At 40.8% G+C, this 16,161-nt stretch overlaps 2 protein-coding genes across 3 annotated transcripts; one reads left to right on the top strand and one right to left on the bottom strand.

Moving 5' to 3' along the window:
- The first annotated feature begins 269 nt into the window (after window positions 1–269).
- On the top strand, window positions 270–8,931 carry gmppb (GDP-mannose pyrophosphorylase B). Of its 2 annotated transcripts, none has more exons than XM_049577974.1 (10): window positions 270–407; window positions 2,146–2,339; window positions 2,475–2,555; window positions 3,609–3,657; window positions 4,021–4,163; window positions 4,400–4,558; window positions 4,709–4,787; window positions 6,041–6,168; window positions 6,253–6,435; window positions 7,688–8,931. In XM_049577974.1, exons 2-10 carry the CDS (start codon window positions 2,211–2,213, stop codon window positions 7,817–7,819), a joined length of 1,083 nt encoding a protein of 360 aa, XP_049433931.1. In that variant the 5' UTR covers window positions 270–407; window positions 2,146–2,210; the 3' UTR covers window positions 7,820–8,931. The 2 variants fall into 2 exon arrangements, with proteins under 2 accessions (XP_049433931.1, XP_049433921.1); XM_049577964.1 differs by having other exon boundaries at window positions 314–411.
- A 1,969-nt stretch (window positions 8,932–10,900) lies between these two features.
- LOC125889798 (zinc-binding protein A33-like) lies at window positions 10,901–15,270 on the bottom strand. Its single transcript, XM_049577952.1, has 2 exons — window positions 15,153–15,270; window positions 10,901–15,015 (listed from the first exon to the last, which is right to left on the bottom strand). Exon 2 carries the CDS (start codon window positions 14,966–14,968, stop codon window positions 13,577–13,579), a length of 1,392 nt encoding a protein of 463 aa, XP_049433909.1. The 5' UTR covers window positions 14,969–15,015; window positions 15,153–15,270; the 3' UTR covers window positions 10,901–13,576.
- Window positions 15,271–16,161: the final 891 nt, after the last annotated feature.

Here is a 16,161-nt window from a genome sequence, read left to right on the forward strand (position 1 = left end):
TTGCTATTGCTGTATTTATATACTTTCCTCTGCTGATGTGCGAAATGTTATATTGAATAAAAATTCTGTTTTGAAATATACTGTTGACTCCAGTAGCCTTTAAAGAGATCTTACTAATGTCGTTCAGGCTATTTTTTTAATGGGAAGCTTCAGAACAGTCAGTAATAAATTAAAGAAATGAAAAAAACTGACAAGGTTTGGTTTAAGAAGCTTTGCTGGCCAAAACGTGCTTTTATTTTGAATCGCCGGACCGGATGTTGCTTACGTCACGCTCTCTGACTTGACGCTTCTCGGCTCGACCGGAAACAAAACAAGGAATTCGGATTTGAACGATCTTACGTGTCATTCCCAGAGTCTGAGTGATTCAGAAATATCCTGGAGATTTTTGGTGGACAAAATCCTCGTGAGTGAGTAAGTTTTCATCCTGTTTACTAACTTTCACACAGACTGAAAACAGCAGCAGGATGCTATCTAGTTAGCAGCTAAATAAAATCACTGTAAATCAAGTCAGCAGTAAGTTAGCTATGTTAGCTGAGCTAACATGAGTTAGCCACAATCACTGTGAGTTCATTTGTGTCAGAAAACATGAGCACAGTCTGTATTTATCTCTGGAATACAGTTTATACTGAAGAATGCCAGAATTCATTCATAACTGAAGCACTTTGACTGTAAAGAAAGCACCGTATCACTGGGAAGCTAATGTGGCTAACTGAGCTGCTGCTGTAACTGCTTCACTCAGAAACACAATCCGGCTTATTCACAAATAGGGTTTCACATAACTTACAGAGGATTTGCTTTTTTGGCGCATAGACAAGAAAGATAAATACAGAATATAAATAATCACACTAAAGTAATTTTAAAAAAAAATACTTACACCAAAAATATGTGTACAGTATAACTGTTTAAAACGAAAGAACCAAGAGAAATCTAAAAAAAAAAAACCAAACAAACAAAAAAAAAAACATTTGGGCAAATATATTCTGTAGTTTCTAATATAGTCTATATTCTTATGTGAAATGTATTCTATATTCTTTCATCAGCGTGCCCTCGTTTTATTGCCTGTGTAAGTCACTGTATTGTTAATACTATACAGACACCATATGGAAGTTACTAACATGAGAGTACTGACTTCCTTACAGAATGAATGAACTCTTGTGATGAGGTGACACAGTGTCTAAGGAGGCCATGGTTTCTTTCTGTCATAGGATCACCTGTTTTTGTTCCAACTATTGAATGAATGAATGAATGAATCAATCAATCATTACAGTTCTGCTCTGTGAAATAAGCGAATGTTTTGTCCAAAGTTATAAAGAAGTCGTTTACCAAACCCTAGGTGTTTTTGAACCCATGTCCTTTAATTCTCACAAACTCTGTCCCCCTTCTACTAAAACCATATACAATGAAGTCTTACAACGTAAACATATGTCTCTTTATTGTTTAAAGATTTTATTTCTTAATTTCTTTTACAACACAAAAAAGTTGGGTTGAGGGTTTGTTGTCACAAGAGTCAGTCATCTCGGCACAATTAATGCTCGTCATGTATTACTGTTACATCTGAGTCACATCTGATTTTGCAAAATGTTAACACCCAGCAATCAATGAAGGTATTTCCAATATCCTCATGTTGAGACTCTTTTAACCACGTGGGTCGAAAAATATTCCTTCTGTTGCACGATACATTTTTAACCAGATTCACAAATTGCAACTTTATTTCCTAATTTAAAGACATATGGTCACTGGAAATGCCCCATGCTCTTATTTTGCAAAACACAAGCAAAAAAGATAACATGTAAATTTTGTATGACAATATAAACAACTTCAGTGTATACCAATGTAAGTAGTAATAAAGTAAACATTAGTTCACAAGTGTTAACTACCTGTAACATTGAGCAAACACAAAAATAAGACACCTGTTTGTCCTGTGCAACATGTTTGTCTTGCAGGTTGTTGCCTAATTAACATGTGAGCTGCTGGAGGATGTTGGCAGGAATTTAAACACTGAATGTGATCACTATGTTTTTCTTAACCCTCAAGGCAGCTGGTGGTTTCAGAGTCATGTGATCTTAAAATCGCCAATCCATCACAGAAACCAACATGTCACATTTTATGTTACCGTATAGTGACTGTCTCCTCTGCCCTGCTCAGGCTGGTCGCTGTCTTGCCATTGATGAGCTGTGGTCACCCTGGTAACTGTTGCTAACGGCAGAAGCATGAAGGCTTTGATCCTTGTCGGGGGTTACGGGACCCGGTTGAGACCGCTGACCCTGAGCGTCCCCAAACCACTGGTGGACTTCTGCAACAAGCCCATCCTGCTGCACCAGGTGGAGGCACTGGTGAAGGTACGCAGGAGGTGGAGCTGAAACTTTCACTAAGAGAAGTTTTAAAAGCCAACACACAGGGGGCTGTAACTTGATGTTGGAGTTTATTAAGGATAGTTGGTCACCTTTGCTCTGTGTCTGTACATGTGTGTGCAGGCCGGGGTGAACCATGTGATTCTGGCGGTGAGCTACATGTCGGAGCTGCTGGAGAGAGAGATGAGAGTCCAGGAGGAGAGAGTACGTACAGCCGTCTCACACTGACACAGTATTACAGCTGTGACACACATCACACCGAGGGTCACTACACAAATCACACAAAACATATCACATCATGCAGGTAGTTTGTGTTTATCCTCTGATGTATGAGCTCTACCTCCAACACAATTGTCCCGGACAGCATCAAACAACATAACATTTTTTTAAAATTCAGCAACAACTCTTTCCAGCGTGGACACTTTTCTGCTGCTCTAAATGCCTAACTGTCAGTCTGTGATGTTCAGGATACATGGTACAGCACTTTCCCTGCTGTTGTCTGACAATCCATACTGCTTTTAATTAGTGAAAGTGAAGATTGCAGGTTACATTATCTTAAAGTCTAATCCCTACTTTCCCCTTTTTTTTCATCTTGATTTTTATTAGTTTTTACAAAAATAAAAGACCAGACAAAAACCAATAACAGACAAAATCTATAACAACAGGTGAAATGCCCAACTTTGAGCAAAACAGCAAATAAGAGTTAAAGCTATATTGCAGTGTCACTGACAGCGGGTCCTCCATGTCCATGATCGTCTCTCAAGACCACCCCATGATCCCCAACCTTGACCACTGGAATTCCAGAGCCCCTCCAGACGTAAAAAAGCGGATTCATATAATTGCAAAGAAAACATTTTGAAGTTTTGATCTTTTGGTTGTACAAAAATATTTAAGTCATCAGCTCTGAAAGTTGTGATGAACATTTTCACTGTTTTCTAAAGTCTTAAATCATAGATCAATCAGCAATGTAGATAATCGTTAGTTGCAATTCAAGTGGTTCGTACTTAGTCATATACATTTATTAAAAGGGAATCTGGTGGTGAAAGCTTTCAGCAGAAATGTGTTGGTGTGCAATATAAAACACTTTTTATTAAACTCAGGACTCAGAGTGACGTGGGTTTGTAACTCTGGTAAATCTCACCTCCTGGCAGTTTGTTTATGAACATTTTTATCAACTCTGATATATTTTGAGTATCCCAGAAATGATTATTGTGCTCAGTCTGCAGTATCCTGAATGTTTCTGTGTTCTCTCCTTAGCTTGGGATTCGTATCTCTCTGTCTCATGAGAAGGAGCCTCTGGGAACAGGTGAGTTTCTCGTCACAACAGACAGGAAACTGTCTCTGCTCCGCTACAACAAAGCACATTTTAAGTGTCAAGTGATTGAAATGGTGAGAATTGGAAAAACACTTTTTAACTACAGTGTAATATCGTGCTAAGGGGTAATCCTCTATCACATTGTAATTGTAAGTGTAACTGTGGTAATTTTTTGGGATATTCAACCGCAAGAAATCAGATAAAAGAACTAGACTGTCTGATTTTAGCTCATTAAATTTGCATATTCCATCAAACTGAAGCAAAAATATTTCAAGATCCATTAGGCCAGAAAATTTGGTTTTATCAATAAAAATGAGAAATTAACGTGTGTGTGTTCGGTGTGTTTGTGTACAGCGGGCCCTTTGGCGCTGGCTCGAGAGCTGCTGAACGTTGACAACGAGCCGTTCTTCGTCCTCAACTCAGATGTCATCTGTGATTTTCCCTTCAAAGACCTGCTGCAGTTCCACCACAACCACGGCAAGGAGGGAACCATTGTGGTGAGACAGACAGAGACAGCACAAAGTGTTTGTCTTTTTTAGAGTATATCTGCCCAGCTTTAGAATAACCACATAACTGAATGTCCAGTCAAATATACTTTTGATGTAAGACCGGCTATTCAAAGCTGCTGGATGTGTGTGTGTGTGTGTGTGTGTGTGTATGTGTGTGTGTGTGTGTGTGTGTGTGTGTGTGTGTGTGTGTGTGTGTGTGTGTGTGTGTGTGTGTGTGTGTGAAGGTAACTCGGGTGGAGGAGCCCTCTAAGTACGGTGTAGTGGTGTTTGACGCGGACAGCGGCAGGATACATCGCTTCGTTGAGAAACCGCAGGTCTTTGTCTCCAACAAGATCAACGCCGGCATGTACATCTTCAATCCCAGCATGCTCAGCAGAATCCAGGTGAGTCTCACACAAACACACAACCACACTGCCTCATAAGTTGGAAGTTTAACCTCAAAACTCTTGTGCGTTCACTGACATTTCTACACACTGATACTTCCTACTGGTGTTTAATTATGTGTTTGTGTGTGACTTTTTGTGTGTGTGCAGCTGAGACCGACATCCATAGAGAAAGAGATATTTCCTGTCATGGCAGAGGAGGGACAGCTGTACACCATGGAGCTACAGGGTAACTATTATTACTACTTACTACTACTGCAGTACTATAACACAATCTGTAACAGTTCTTTATTTGTAGCTGCAATTAACAAATATTTTCATTGCCAGTGTTGTGTTGCCCGGTCAGAGCCAGCCTAGCTGTTTCCCTCCGTTTCCAGTCTTTATGCTAAGCTAAGTTAGCCGGCTGCTGCTGATTGCCTCATATTTAGCATGCAGACATGAAAGTGGTATCAACCTCCTTGTCTAACTTTAACAAGAAAACAAACAGGTGGTGATTTATTTTCTTAATGTAAGAAACACAATGATAATGGATCATATTGTGGGAAGTTGACCTGTGTGCTCGCTCTGGTCTCACAGCTCACAGCTCCACCAGACGTAAGTGTTTGGGCTTTTCTTCACAACCCAAGTCACGTAGTTCTGGAGAGGGATCATTTGTAGAGAAGCACCGATACAATAAAACATCTGGAGGAAGACTGTCTCCAGATAGTTAATTCAGTCTTTATCCACAGACAGCCTGGATTCTGTAGTGATCAGAATCAGCCATAATCCAAATCAGTAGAGGGAATCTGGAATCGGTGCATCTCTCTGTCCTCATCCCTCTCTGTGGAAACATCTAGCTGAGCAGTTAAACCTCCCTCCCATCCTGTAGTCCAGGCAGGTGGACTGGTCCGAGTCACTGACTCTGGTCCGAGTCACTGACTGTGGTCCAGGTCGTAGTGGCTTTGTTTCGCTCAGAAAACTTTGTTAAACTGTGAGAGAGTGACAGAAGCTTCTTGTGATTTCCTGCAGAAGATTTACTGAACTATAAACACACAATGAAGCGGTTCATCAGCCTGGCTTCAAATTAATCTGGAGTCAGATAAACAAGTCCTTAACCTTAAACCTGCAGGCTGTTTCAGATTCTTAACCATATGAAGACAAGTTTAAGTTAACATGACGTGTTAATTTCTTCAGATCACATGACTTCTCCTCAGAGGAATTATTTAATTTCCATGATAAAGACAATCCTACATGGGCTTAAAAAACAAAATGAAATAAACTAATAATAGATACATTCGGAGGTTTTAGATTTATAGTCTGAATCAAGGCAGCTGTGGAGGTCAGTGTCTGCTGCTCATGTGGCCTCAGTACCCCACCTGCTGCAGATCACAATGAAACTTCTGATTTTGTGACCTTGTTTCCATGGTAACTAACTACCCTCACTGTCTGTATCACTGTATGCTGTTTGTCTGCCTGTCTGTCTGTCTGTTTGTCTGTCTGTAGGTTTCTGGATGGACATCGGTCAGCCCAAAGACTTCCTGACAGGCATGTGTATGTACCTTCAGTCACTACGACAACACGCTCCCGAGAGGCTACGCACGGGGCCTGGTTTCCTAGGCAACGTTCTGGTGGTGAGTTCATCTCCTCGCAGCTTCATGTCAATTAAAGAATCGTGCTCAGTGATAACCCTCCATCCTCCTGACTTCCCTCTGCAGGACCCGACGGCACAGATTGGGGAGAACTGCACCATCGGCCCCAATGTCACCATCGGTGCTGGCGTGATCGTGGAGGATGGTGTGAGGATAAAACGCTGCACGGTGCTGAAGGGAGCGCGGGTTCGATCGCACTCCTGGCTGGAGAGCTGCATCGTGGGGTGGAGCTCCTCTGTCGGCCAGTGGGTGAGTGGAGGACAGAGGTCACAAAAGCTTTTCAAAGTAAAGATGGTGTCTGATTTATGTGTTTATGTAGAACTGAACACATTTACACTGACAGTTGTAGTGGAAGTTTATTGTTGGATTAGTTGATAACAGCACAGATGTGGATTTTTTTTAATCAAGAATATTATTATTCAGTTTTAACAGAATTACATAAAGCATGTTTACAACAGGTATCAAACTTAAAGCTTATATATGATGGGGAACAAAGCTTGAAATCAAATCACAATCCTTCCCATTCCCTAACCCCAAATAACAGCTGGAATATTGTCAGTAGGATGGTCCTCCATCTCCTGCATGGTGCAAAAAATGACAGATGAGCTGGATATCCTGGAGAGAGTTTTTGGCAAAAGCTCTCAAAGAATTAAAATCGTTTATATACATGAGAGTGTTATACCTAGGTTTACATGAGGTGCCACCACGGTAATGCTGGCTTATTTACAGTAACTGTGTATATAAGCCAAGATCTACCATTTAGAATCTTAAAAGTGTTAGGATAAAATGAAACGCACTCATCTCCTTCCTAAACCCGCCCAATAGACACACAGCAGATCTCAGGCAGCAAGTCAATATAGTCAGCCCCTCCACCAGGATGTTGGGATGTTGCAACACTTGACATAAATTCAACCAATCTTGTAAATTCTGTGGCACCTGTCTAGTCATCCAACCACTAAAACCCCTTTTTACACTGTGGGTCACAGTCACCCATTCACACACACATTCATATACTGGTGGCCGAGGCCACCATACAAGGTGTCACCTGCTACTCACACTCACACACCGATAGAACAGCATCCAGGAACAAATTGGGGTTCAGTATTTTGCTGAAGGATACTTCGACATGCAGACTGGAGGAGCCGGTGACTGAACCGCTGATCTTCCAATTAGTGGACATCCACATCTGTTGCATGCGCTGAACGAGTCAAAGAATTATGCATTGTTAGTGGTAACGTTAGTGTTGTATAAATTAAAAATTCAGAACAGGGTTTATTCTCACTGGAAGGTTGGCCTCAATATTTAAGAATTATACAAAACAAATGCAGCAATTTTCACTTGCTCCCTCAGTTTCTTTGTGAAAAATGGTTTATTGGGGTTATGACACTTGAGCTTTGTTGCAACATGAACAAATTTTATCAGATATTGCTTTTTTCTGTAGATACCTGATAGGACTGTTGTCTGGTGTGGTGATGACGTCTGTGTTAAACTGTGTCGTCAGGTTCGTATGGAGAACGTGACAGTGTTGGGGGAGGATGTGATCGTGAATGACGAGCTTTACCTGAACGGTGCCAACGTCCTGCCTCACAAATCCATCAACGAGTCGGTCCCAGAGCCACGAATCATCATGTAGCATCGGGTGGAGGAAAAAAGCCTGGCGCCTTTTTATATGAACTTGACTAAACACCCAAACTGTGCCAGAGAGAGAGAGGAGCAGATGGGTGGAGGAAAGGAGGAGGAAAAGAGGAGGAAAGAGAAGGTGTTTTTCTTTTATCTTATTAATTTGGACTCGTTTTTAGCCCTGCTTGGCTGAACTGTCCATCATTCAAAATGATGGCGTAAGCATGAGCTGTCAAAAGGCTGCCCGACCTGTCAGGATGATTTATACATCTGTCAGAGCTGCAGGTAAAACATCAAAGGCTAATGTCCTGAATGTGTCAGGTGGTAAATGTCTCGTATAAACACTGCGTTAATAGAGAAAGGGTTAGAGGGAGGGAAGTTTTCTGTCAGATGGTGAAGGGACTAATGTGGAGTGTATTCAGGTGGGTGGGGCGGATTACAGAGCGATACGAACACCACTGTTTAGATTCACTATGCATTTACATTTCCTGGACAGCTGCAGAGCATTGTGAACAGGCACTGAAGGATCATTCTAAATGTTTTTCTGCTGGAGCAGAGTCTGAAATCATAACTGATGATGCTGGGATTTCTGATCTGACAGATTTAACTAAATGCAGTATGTGGTTATGGTTAGTTAATGATTATAGTTAAAGCTGCATCAATTAATTAACTCATGGCCTCTTGTGGGCAGCAGAGCAAATTGTAACATAGCATCTAACACATTGTTTTAAGTTGTTACGGCGAATGTTTTAACAAAGACTTGGTTATTTACACATCCAGCAGACACAGAGGATCATGATCATCTATGTGGAGTCATGTTTGTGTCCACCTGATGAATGTAATTTGATCATTTTTTATATGAAGATATTGATTAGTGCAGCTTTAATCAGTTGTAGAGTAGCTATCGAGTACGTATCCAATTGCCTTGGTGAACTGCTCTTTCTTTTTATCATGAAAAACTGTGCGCTTCAGTACCAAACCGGTTACTGCTCTGTAAAAAGTGAACAAAATGTAGTTTTTTATTATTAAAAAACTGCAGTGTATCAAATATATTTATAAATATCTGAGTCAGGCTGCATCTGGGACATTCTGCTTTGAAATAATATATTTTTCAGTCATGTGTAAGTGTGTCTCAAGAGTACCTGAACGCCCCCTGAAGATCTTGTTTTGCTGACCTCTAGTGGTTTAACCTCTCCCCTTGCTACAGTGACATACAGGTATACTCCAGTACACTGTGACATCATTTTTGGTTGTGGTTACAGGTGCAGGAGAAGTTAAACAGGCTTGTAACTTTCAGTCAGAAGCGGCAGTGAAACGCTGCTTCTTAGCTCGAACACTCAGCTTGTGGTGCTCAGAGTGCCAAAAAAATACATTAGAAAAGCTCAACCTCAACCTTTGTTGTGAAGAAGATGTAGTAGAAACTATTTCTTTATACCAACTACACCCACCAGCTTTATCACTGCACAGACGTTAGCTGCATCTACTGCTAGCTCACCTAGCACTACTGAGCTAGCTACAACGTTACAGCCAGGCCCCCACGAATGCCACTCAGCCTTGCAGCAATTTACTGGAATCCAGTATGCAGTTATTATTAAAAGCTATGGTTACGACTCAGCTGGGGAGGATGTCATTAATGTTTACATCACGTGCTGTCCTGAACATGAGCCTCTCGTCCATGAGTAGATGCCCGCTTCCTTCTGCGCTGTGATACAGTTGGAGGATGCAGTTTGGTAGACAGAAAACAGCTCCTTGCATACAATAGTTCATCCCTGTTGAGTTTTTCAGATGTATTTTTTACGGTGCTTTGAGCACCACAAGCTGAGTGTCATCTAGCTCCATTATACTGGCGAGAACGCAGACATCTCTGCAGCTGATATCTCCAACAATCTAGACTGATAAATAGCACCACGGGTTAAGAGGAGAAATATGTATTTTTAATTCTGGGGGTAAACTGTCCCTTCAGGGTCATGTTGTTCCCTAAATGTAAAGTGTATATTCTCTGTACGGTGGCCATCTTAGGACATTTCTAACTCAGCTTGTGAGACTCAGCTCAGCTTTCATTAGTCTGAGCTGTACTTTATCATCCTCAACTGTTAATCAGTTAGCTACAGATAGCATGTTAGCATGCTAATGATACCATGTGATGTTTAGCCTGTTAGCATGCTAGGTAGAACTGACCCTCGTGCTACCTCTTTATGGTTAAAGCTCATAATTGAAAGGTGATAAACATGCCAGCGTTTAGCATGTTGTGTTAGCATTCATTTCAAGCTGAATCTGATGGAAGACAACTGTCTTGTTAGTGACGCTGGATGAAAAGTCAGAATCATCAGGATTTATCCTTTTGGGGACCAGGAATTTCTGAATCAAATTTCATGTCAATCAGTCTGATAGCTGCTAAGACATCTCGCTCTTCACCAAAACGTTGGACGGGCAGAGTGAGTAATTTTGTAGAACTGAACAGACATTTTGGACTGGGTATATTAATGAACATAGAGGGAAGAGCCTGAAACAGATTTCGCTCCTCCTGCTCAAATAAAGGGGATAGATTAACCTCACCTCTTGATATCTGTCATCCTTGTTGTGTTATTGTAACATTCAACAAGGTCAGTGTTAAATCCACCTGATGCAGTAAAATCAATTATTAAATCTCAAGAGTTGGATGTTTCTGGAGCTTACTGTGTCACCACAGGTGTCCATGTTTGTGTCACCTCAGTAGCTCAGATGTCCGACGATTGACTTATCGTTACTGACCGTGAATACGTGCAGCAGGTGATGTCTGTCTGTTTGTCTGTCTGTCCAGACACTCAGAGCTGATCTCTGAGCAGTGGTTCCATGTTGTTATGCAGTTAGTGATACAGTATGTAAAGACTTTGACTGGGTCTAAATGAATGAAGTCAATTCTTGTAATGAAGTCTTTTTTTTAAAGAGAATAATATAATCTACTGACCACATTCACACCTCGTCTCGTTTTCTTTATGTTGAAGTGTCTTTTCTGTAGCCGCTTATCCTGTTGGGGGTCACGGGGGGGCTGGAGCCTATCCCAGCTGACATAGGGTGGGTGAGAGGCAGGGTACACCCTGGACAGGTCACTAGACTATCACACAGCTGACACATAGAGACAGGCAACTCACATTCGCCCATACGGACAATTTAGAGTCACCAATTAACCTGCATGTCTTTGGACTGTGGGAGGAAGTCGGAGTGACGTGGGGAGAAAATGCAAAGTCCATACAGAAGGGCTCCCCCACCCTGGGTTCAAACCTTGCTGTAAGGCGACTAATATTTTTACTCTACACTGTAGTACTCTGAAAACAATTGCATGATGTCATCCTTGACTCTGGAGGAGAAAATAACCCTGATGACATTGTAGTGATGTCATCAGGGTAATCTCAGGTTTAATTTGGAGACTACAAACATATAACAGAAAGTCTGAGTTACAAAGTGGAGGTGTGGAGTGTGAAAGTTGTTCAAGTTTACCAAGCAGGGAGCTTCTTATAAAGATGCTATAGAGTTGCATTGTGAGAAATGTAGGATCCAGTGTTTTCAGAGCGTTATTATTAAGATATCTGCTGATCTGGTTACAGCAGTTATTTGTGAGTTTTATTTTAAAAATAGCCGACAGTTTATAAAATTATAAGAGTAAAATGATTTTATGTCGTGTTAGTTTTTTGGGGGTTTTTTTGACAGGAAATGGTCCTCATAAAGTCATCTTGTACCTCAGTCTTTATCCTCTTTCAATTGTCTTATCTCCTCTGTAATGTTTTTATTCTGTCGAAGCTGAGATAAAAAAACTAGTTATGAAACCTTTTTTATGAAGATCATGAATTGCAGACAGTCATTATCTCAAGATGAGACAATAATCTGATCATCAGAAAACAATGTTTGACACAAAACTAAACATGAGCAAATATTTACTTTAAGATAATTTAGGATGTGATCTAAATGTAACAGGCCACAAAAGTATTCTCAACAACCAAAGCAACACATCGTAATATTACAACTTAATTTTAGAAATATTTGAGACCTTTTTTTTGCTAAACATGATGGCTTTTTCTTTGTAATATGACCTTATTTTATTAATGGTGGGACTTTATTCTCAAAATATTAATAATAAAATAAGTAATAAATGATGAAATTATTTTTTGAAATATAATGATTTCAATGTCCACACATTCTGACTTTTTCTTGCTTGACTTTATTCTCAAAATGTTTCAATTTTTGCTCAAAATCTCTGGACACATTTTAATCTGATTCCATATTCCTCCACCCAAAAAAAGGCAATTAAAGTAAATGATAAATCAAAGATTAAAACAAATGAAGTAAGACAAAAATCACAGTTGTATTAATATGTGTTTTAAGTCACGATTAAAATAATTCAAAGGCAGTGTCTCCATTACGGCAGAATTTATACACTCTTAGAAAAAAGGGTTCTTCTTGAAGAGCTCAGGTTCTAACCAGAAGCATTTGCCTTAGAGAACTCTCTTTAGAAGAAAGGATTCTTTGAAGGCCCAGGCACACCAAACCGACTTCAAAATACTAGCAGCAACGGAAGCCGACTGTTGCATTGCCTCACGTCGCCTGTATCTTGGCCAAAATGTTGTGCATGCACACACTGCAGAGACTACAGCTGACAGTCAACAAGCATGTATGTTCTGCGCCTGCGTAAGAGGAAATAACACTCTACATCAGCAGACGGCAGTCGTCTGTAATCGTCATTCAAAGAGGGAAACATACATATATACATGCTGCTTCTGCTTTTTAATGATTGTAACAGTGAAACAAAGACCGACCCTGCTGTACAGGAACCAGTGAAGGGAAGCAGGGAAACTTTGCTGATATTCAACCAGCTGCGTGTCATCACATTGTGCGCAGATGACACACAGCTAGTTCAATATCAGCAAAGTTTCCCTTTATATTCATTGTCTTCTGTGACGATCAGCAGTGGTGGTTCATTTTTACACTGTGATCTGTAGCCTATAGTTCAGCTTTAGCTTCTAACTCCATGCTCCATGTTTACTCTGACAGCTTGTTGGACCATCACAAAGGGGCGGGGCTTAGAGAAAGGTCAATTAGCAGCAACACTCCTCCATCACTGATTCGACATGCTGAATCGGTCAAATAAAAAATTTTTTAAAAAAGCCAATGAGGGGCAACGTCCCAACATTGACCAATAGCCGACTGTCGGCTGGGTGTGTCAGGGCCTTAAGAGCTATTTGTAAAACTAAGGGTTCTATTAAGAACCCATTGCATTCAAAGACCTTTTTGGTAGACAGAGGGATTATTGAAACCACAGGTTTAAAAAGGTTTACCTATGTTTCAAATAGTATTTTCAAATCAAGATGTATTTGGAGTCACCTTGATCAATTCAATTTACTTGTGTTTTGCCATATATTGCTCACAATTCATTACTTCCAAAATTGAAGACATATATATATATATATATATATCGTATTGAATGAGCTCTAGGATATGCATACTTTAAGTATTTTGCCTATTGTAACCTTAACATCAACATAGAACTTCATCATAATCATTATGTCTCCTCCACAAACATTATTATCACAGTCTTCTTGGAAATCAGAAAAACAAAAGCAACTCCAGTGACAACATTCATGAAAATTAGCCTTTTTTTCATTTAAACCAATCAATAATCAATAATTTCCTAACTAGCTCAGATTGCCCCAACAACATGGTTCTTATGTTCCTGAAACACTGACACCCCTCTGTTCATTCACGTACAGCATGCTCAGCGAATACATTTAAAAAAAAATTATGCCATGGGCTGTGTGACACAGACCTTCACAGGTAATATCTTCAGTGGGGATTCATTCAGTGTGCCAAAGTGTGGGAACACCCTCTCATTGAATGTGTGTTTGAAGGTGTGTATGTGTGCGTTAGTATCAAGATCATAGAATGACAGTTTCCCTTTGTCAAAGTCCAGATGAACTCTGACCCTCTGGAGCTTCTTGTTGACTGAGAAAACTTCAGTAAGCAGCGTTGGAGAGGCTGCTTTGCATTTTCCACCAGAGAAATAAATTTCCCAGTATCCACTCACCATTTCTCTCTTCTTTCGAGCAGACTCCTTTGTCACACCTAGGCCCCAGAATTTGTCATTTATAGCCTCAACATCCCAGCTGTGAATGCCAGAGTTAAAGCCCTCTAAGCCCAGGAGAACACGATAATGATCAATCCTCTCTGGATTGTCAGGAAGCTTCTGTTTCTCTCCACATCTCACACTGGTCAGATCTTCAGACAGGATGAGTTCTGGATGAGCAGTGTTTGGATCCAGAATCACAGGAGTGTAGGAGACCATCTTCTTCATCTTGTTCCAGATGTTGAAGGTCAGGTTACCCAGATGTTTGGCCTCATCTATCAGAGCTCCTGAGACCAGCTGTGGATCATCCAGCAGGGGGCGCTGCTGGACTCTTTCCACTGCAGCCTTGTAGTTCTGCAGGAATGAGACGTCTTCAGCTCTCAGCTCCTCCTCTGTGGCTCTGATTGTGTCTGAAAGAGTGGCTATCTCTCTGCTCAGAGCCTCAGTCTTCTCCTTCATCATCTGACTCTTCTGCCCCTCTTCATCCCTCAGAGCAGAGATCCTGGCCTCCTCTTCCTCTTGTAGAAACTGGTGAAGCTTCTTAAACTGCTCCTTAATCAGCCTCACTATGTGTCGGGCCTGGACCTTAATGTGCTCTGCTGTTTGATCACAGTTTCCTTTAACTTGTTCAAACAGCTTCAGTTTCTCCTGTAAGGGCTTCAGGGATTTCTGCAGCTCCTCTTTGTGCTCCTGTGCAGCTTCATCAATGGGTCTGAATCTGTGGTTGTTGTGTCTCTTAGAATCTCTGCAGACGAGACACACTGGCTGCTGATGGTCCAGACAGAAGAGTTTGAGTTTCTCTGAGTGCAGACTGCAGACAGTCTCTGAACCTCTCTGATCTCTCTCCAGTAAAAATGCCTCACACAGGTTCTTTAACGCCAAACTAATGGGTGGTTCTTCCTTCGATGACCTTCTCTTACAAACCGGACACTCACGTGTTGGTTTCCCTCTCCACCAGCTCTGCACACAGTCTTTACAGAAGCTGTGGCTACATGACAGAACAACAGGATCTTTAAAGATTTCATGGCAGACAGGACAGGAGAGATCCTCCTCTGGTTGGGAAGCCATTTTTCTGTAAGTGAAGTAAAAGATGGCACACAGCCAGGAGCGTCGGCCTGTCAAAAAAAGTTTAAAGTTTTACTTTCACTTTAAGTCGTAACTCGTAGCTCGAACAAAACTCTTGTTTATAATGTGAAATCAGCAGTAAGATTTAGTAGACAGTATTCATGTTCTTCAGTAGTCCCAGACTTACCAATATTTCCTCCTGTCTGTCAAGGCGGTGAAAAAGACGAAAGACGAAAAATAACGGCGTGTTCATGTCATGTCGGATACAACACACGCGCAGTGAAATCCGGTCTGCAGGTCCCGACAGGCTCAAAATGAGATCATCGGGACGATCAGTTCCAGTGGCGTGAAGAAGTTAGGACGGCCCCCAGTGCAGACTAAATTATTCATGCATTATTCATGCAAATCTGACACAAATATCAAAGACAGTAAGAAATGAATATAATTAATTATAATAATAATTAATCATTTCATTGAATAGTTTTCTAATAGTATATTCATAATTTTTATAGCCTATTTAGAAAAAGCATATAATTTTGTTTTAAGCCTAGTTCAGACCAAAGATTCGCAATGAGATGAAACCGTTTTATGTTGCAGAGAAAAGTTGCAGTGGCGTGAACTGACCATCTGAGCTCAACTCAAGCCAGCTGATGGTTTCACATGCAACTCCGCTGGTCAAATCACTGGCGGCTGGTTTTAGAAGGCTGGTCACCTGTTTCTACAGCCAGTTGGCCTGTAGTGAAGTCTGCTGGTTAAGTCAAAATAACCACAGCTGCATCTCAGCCTCTGCTGGACAGAGCCGTGATCTGTTTGTAGACCAATAACAAGGAAAACAAACACGCACATTTACATAGAAAACATCAGTAAGGATCATATAATGTATGTTTTTTAATCTGATTAAATTATTCTACAGTCAGAGTTGGCGCTTGAATTTAGGGAATTTGGGCTTTAATAGTCATGAAAATGTTGTTCATTTGTGAAGATTATCTTGCTGAACAAAATAAGAAAGTATCATAAATGTTTGTTCGCCAAAGCTAACTTCCCTGTGGGCCTACATCCCTGGAGCACTCTGTGAAGTGTTTAGTGGGCATTGCCTATTGTAATAAATTAGTTATGATGAAGTGGGATTATCACCTGCTGAGCAGATTGAGCAGATAGACCGTTGGGTGCATCTTGAATTGACTTTTTTTTCTCTT

Source organism: Epinephelus fuscoguttatus, linkage group LG1, assembly GCF_011397635.1.
Source record: "Epinephelus fuscoguttatus linkage group LG1, E.fuscoguttatus.final_Chr_v1".
In the NCBI taxonomy this organism is placed as follows: domain Eukaryota; kingdom Metazoa; phylum Chordata; class Actinopteri; order Perciformes; family Serranidae; genus Epinephelus; species Epinephelus fuscoguttatus.

What these genes read in the sequence shown, in the direction of transcription:
- gmppb (XM_049577974.1), top strand. Translation starts at nt 2,211, where the DNA reads ATGAAGGCTTTGATCCTTGTCGGGGGTTACGGGACCCGGTTGAGACCG. An exon ending in GTACACCATGGAGCTACAGG is followed by an intron (nt 4,788 to 6,040) that starts GTAACTATTATT and finishes GTCTGTCTGTAG; the next exon opens with GTTTCTGGATGGACATCGGT. An exon ending in TCCTAGGCAACGTTCTGGTG is followed by an intron (nt 6,169 to 6,252) that starts GTGAGTTCATCT and finishes TTCCCTCTGCAG; the next exon opens with GACCCGACGGCACAGATTGG.
- LOC125889798 (XM_049577952.1), bottom strand. Translation starts at nt 14,968, where the DNA reads ATGGCTTCCCAACCAGAGGAGGATCTCTCCTGTCCTGTCTGCCATGAA.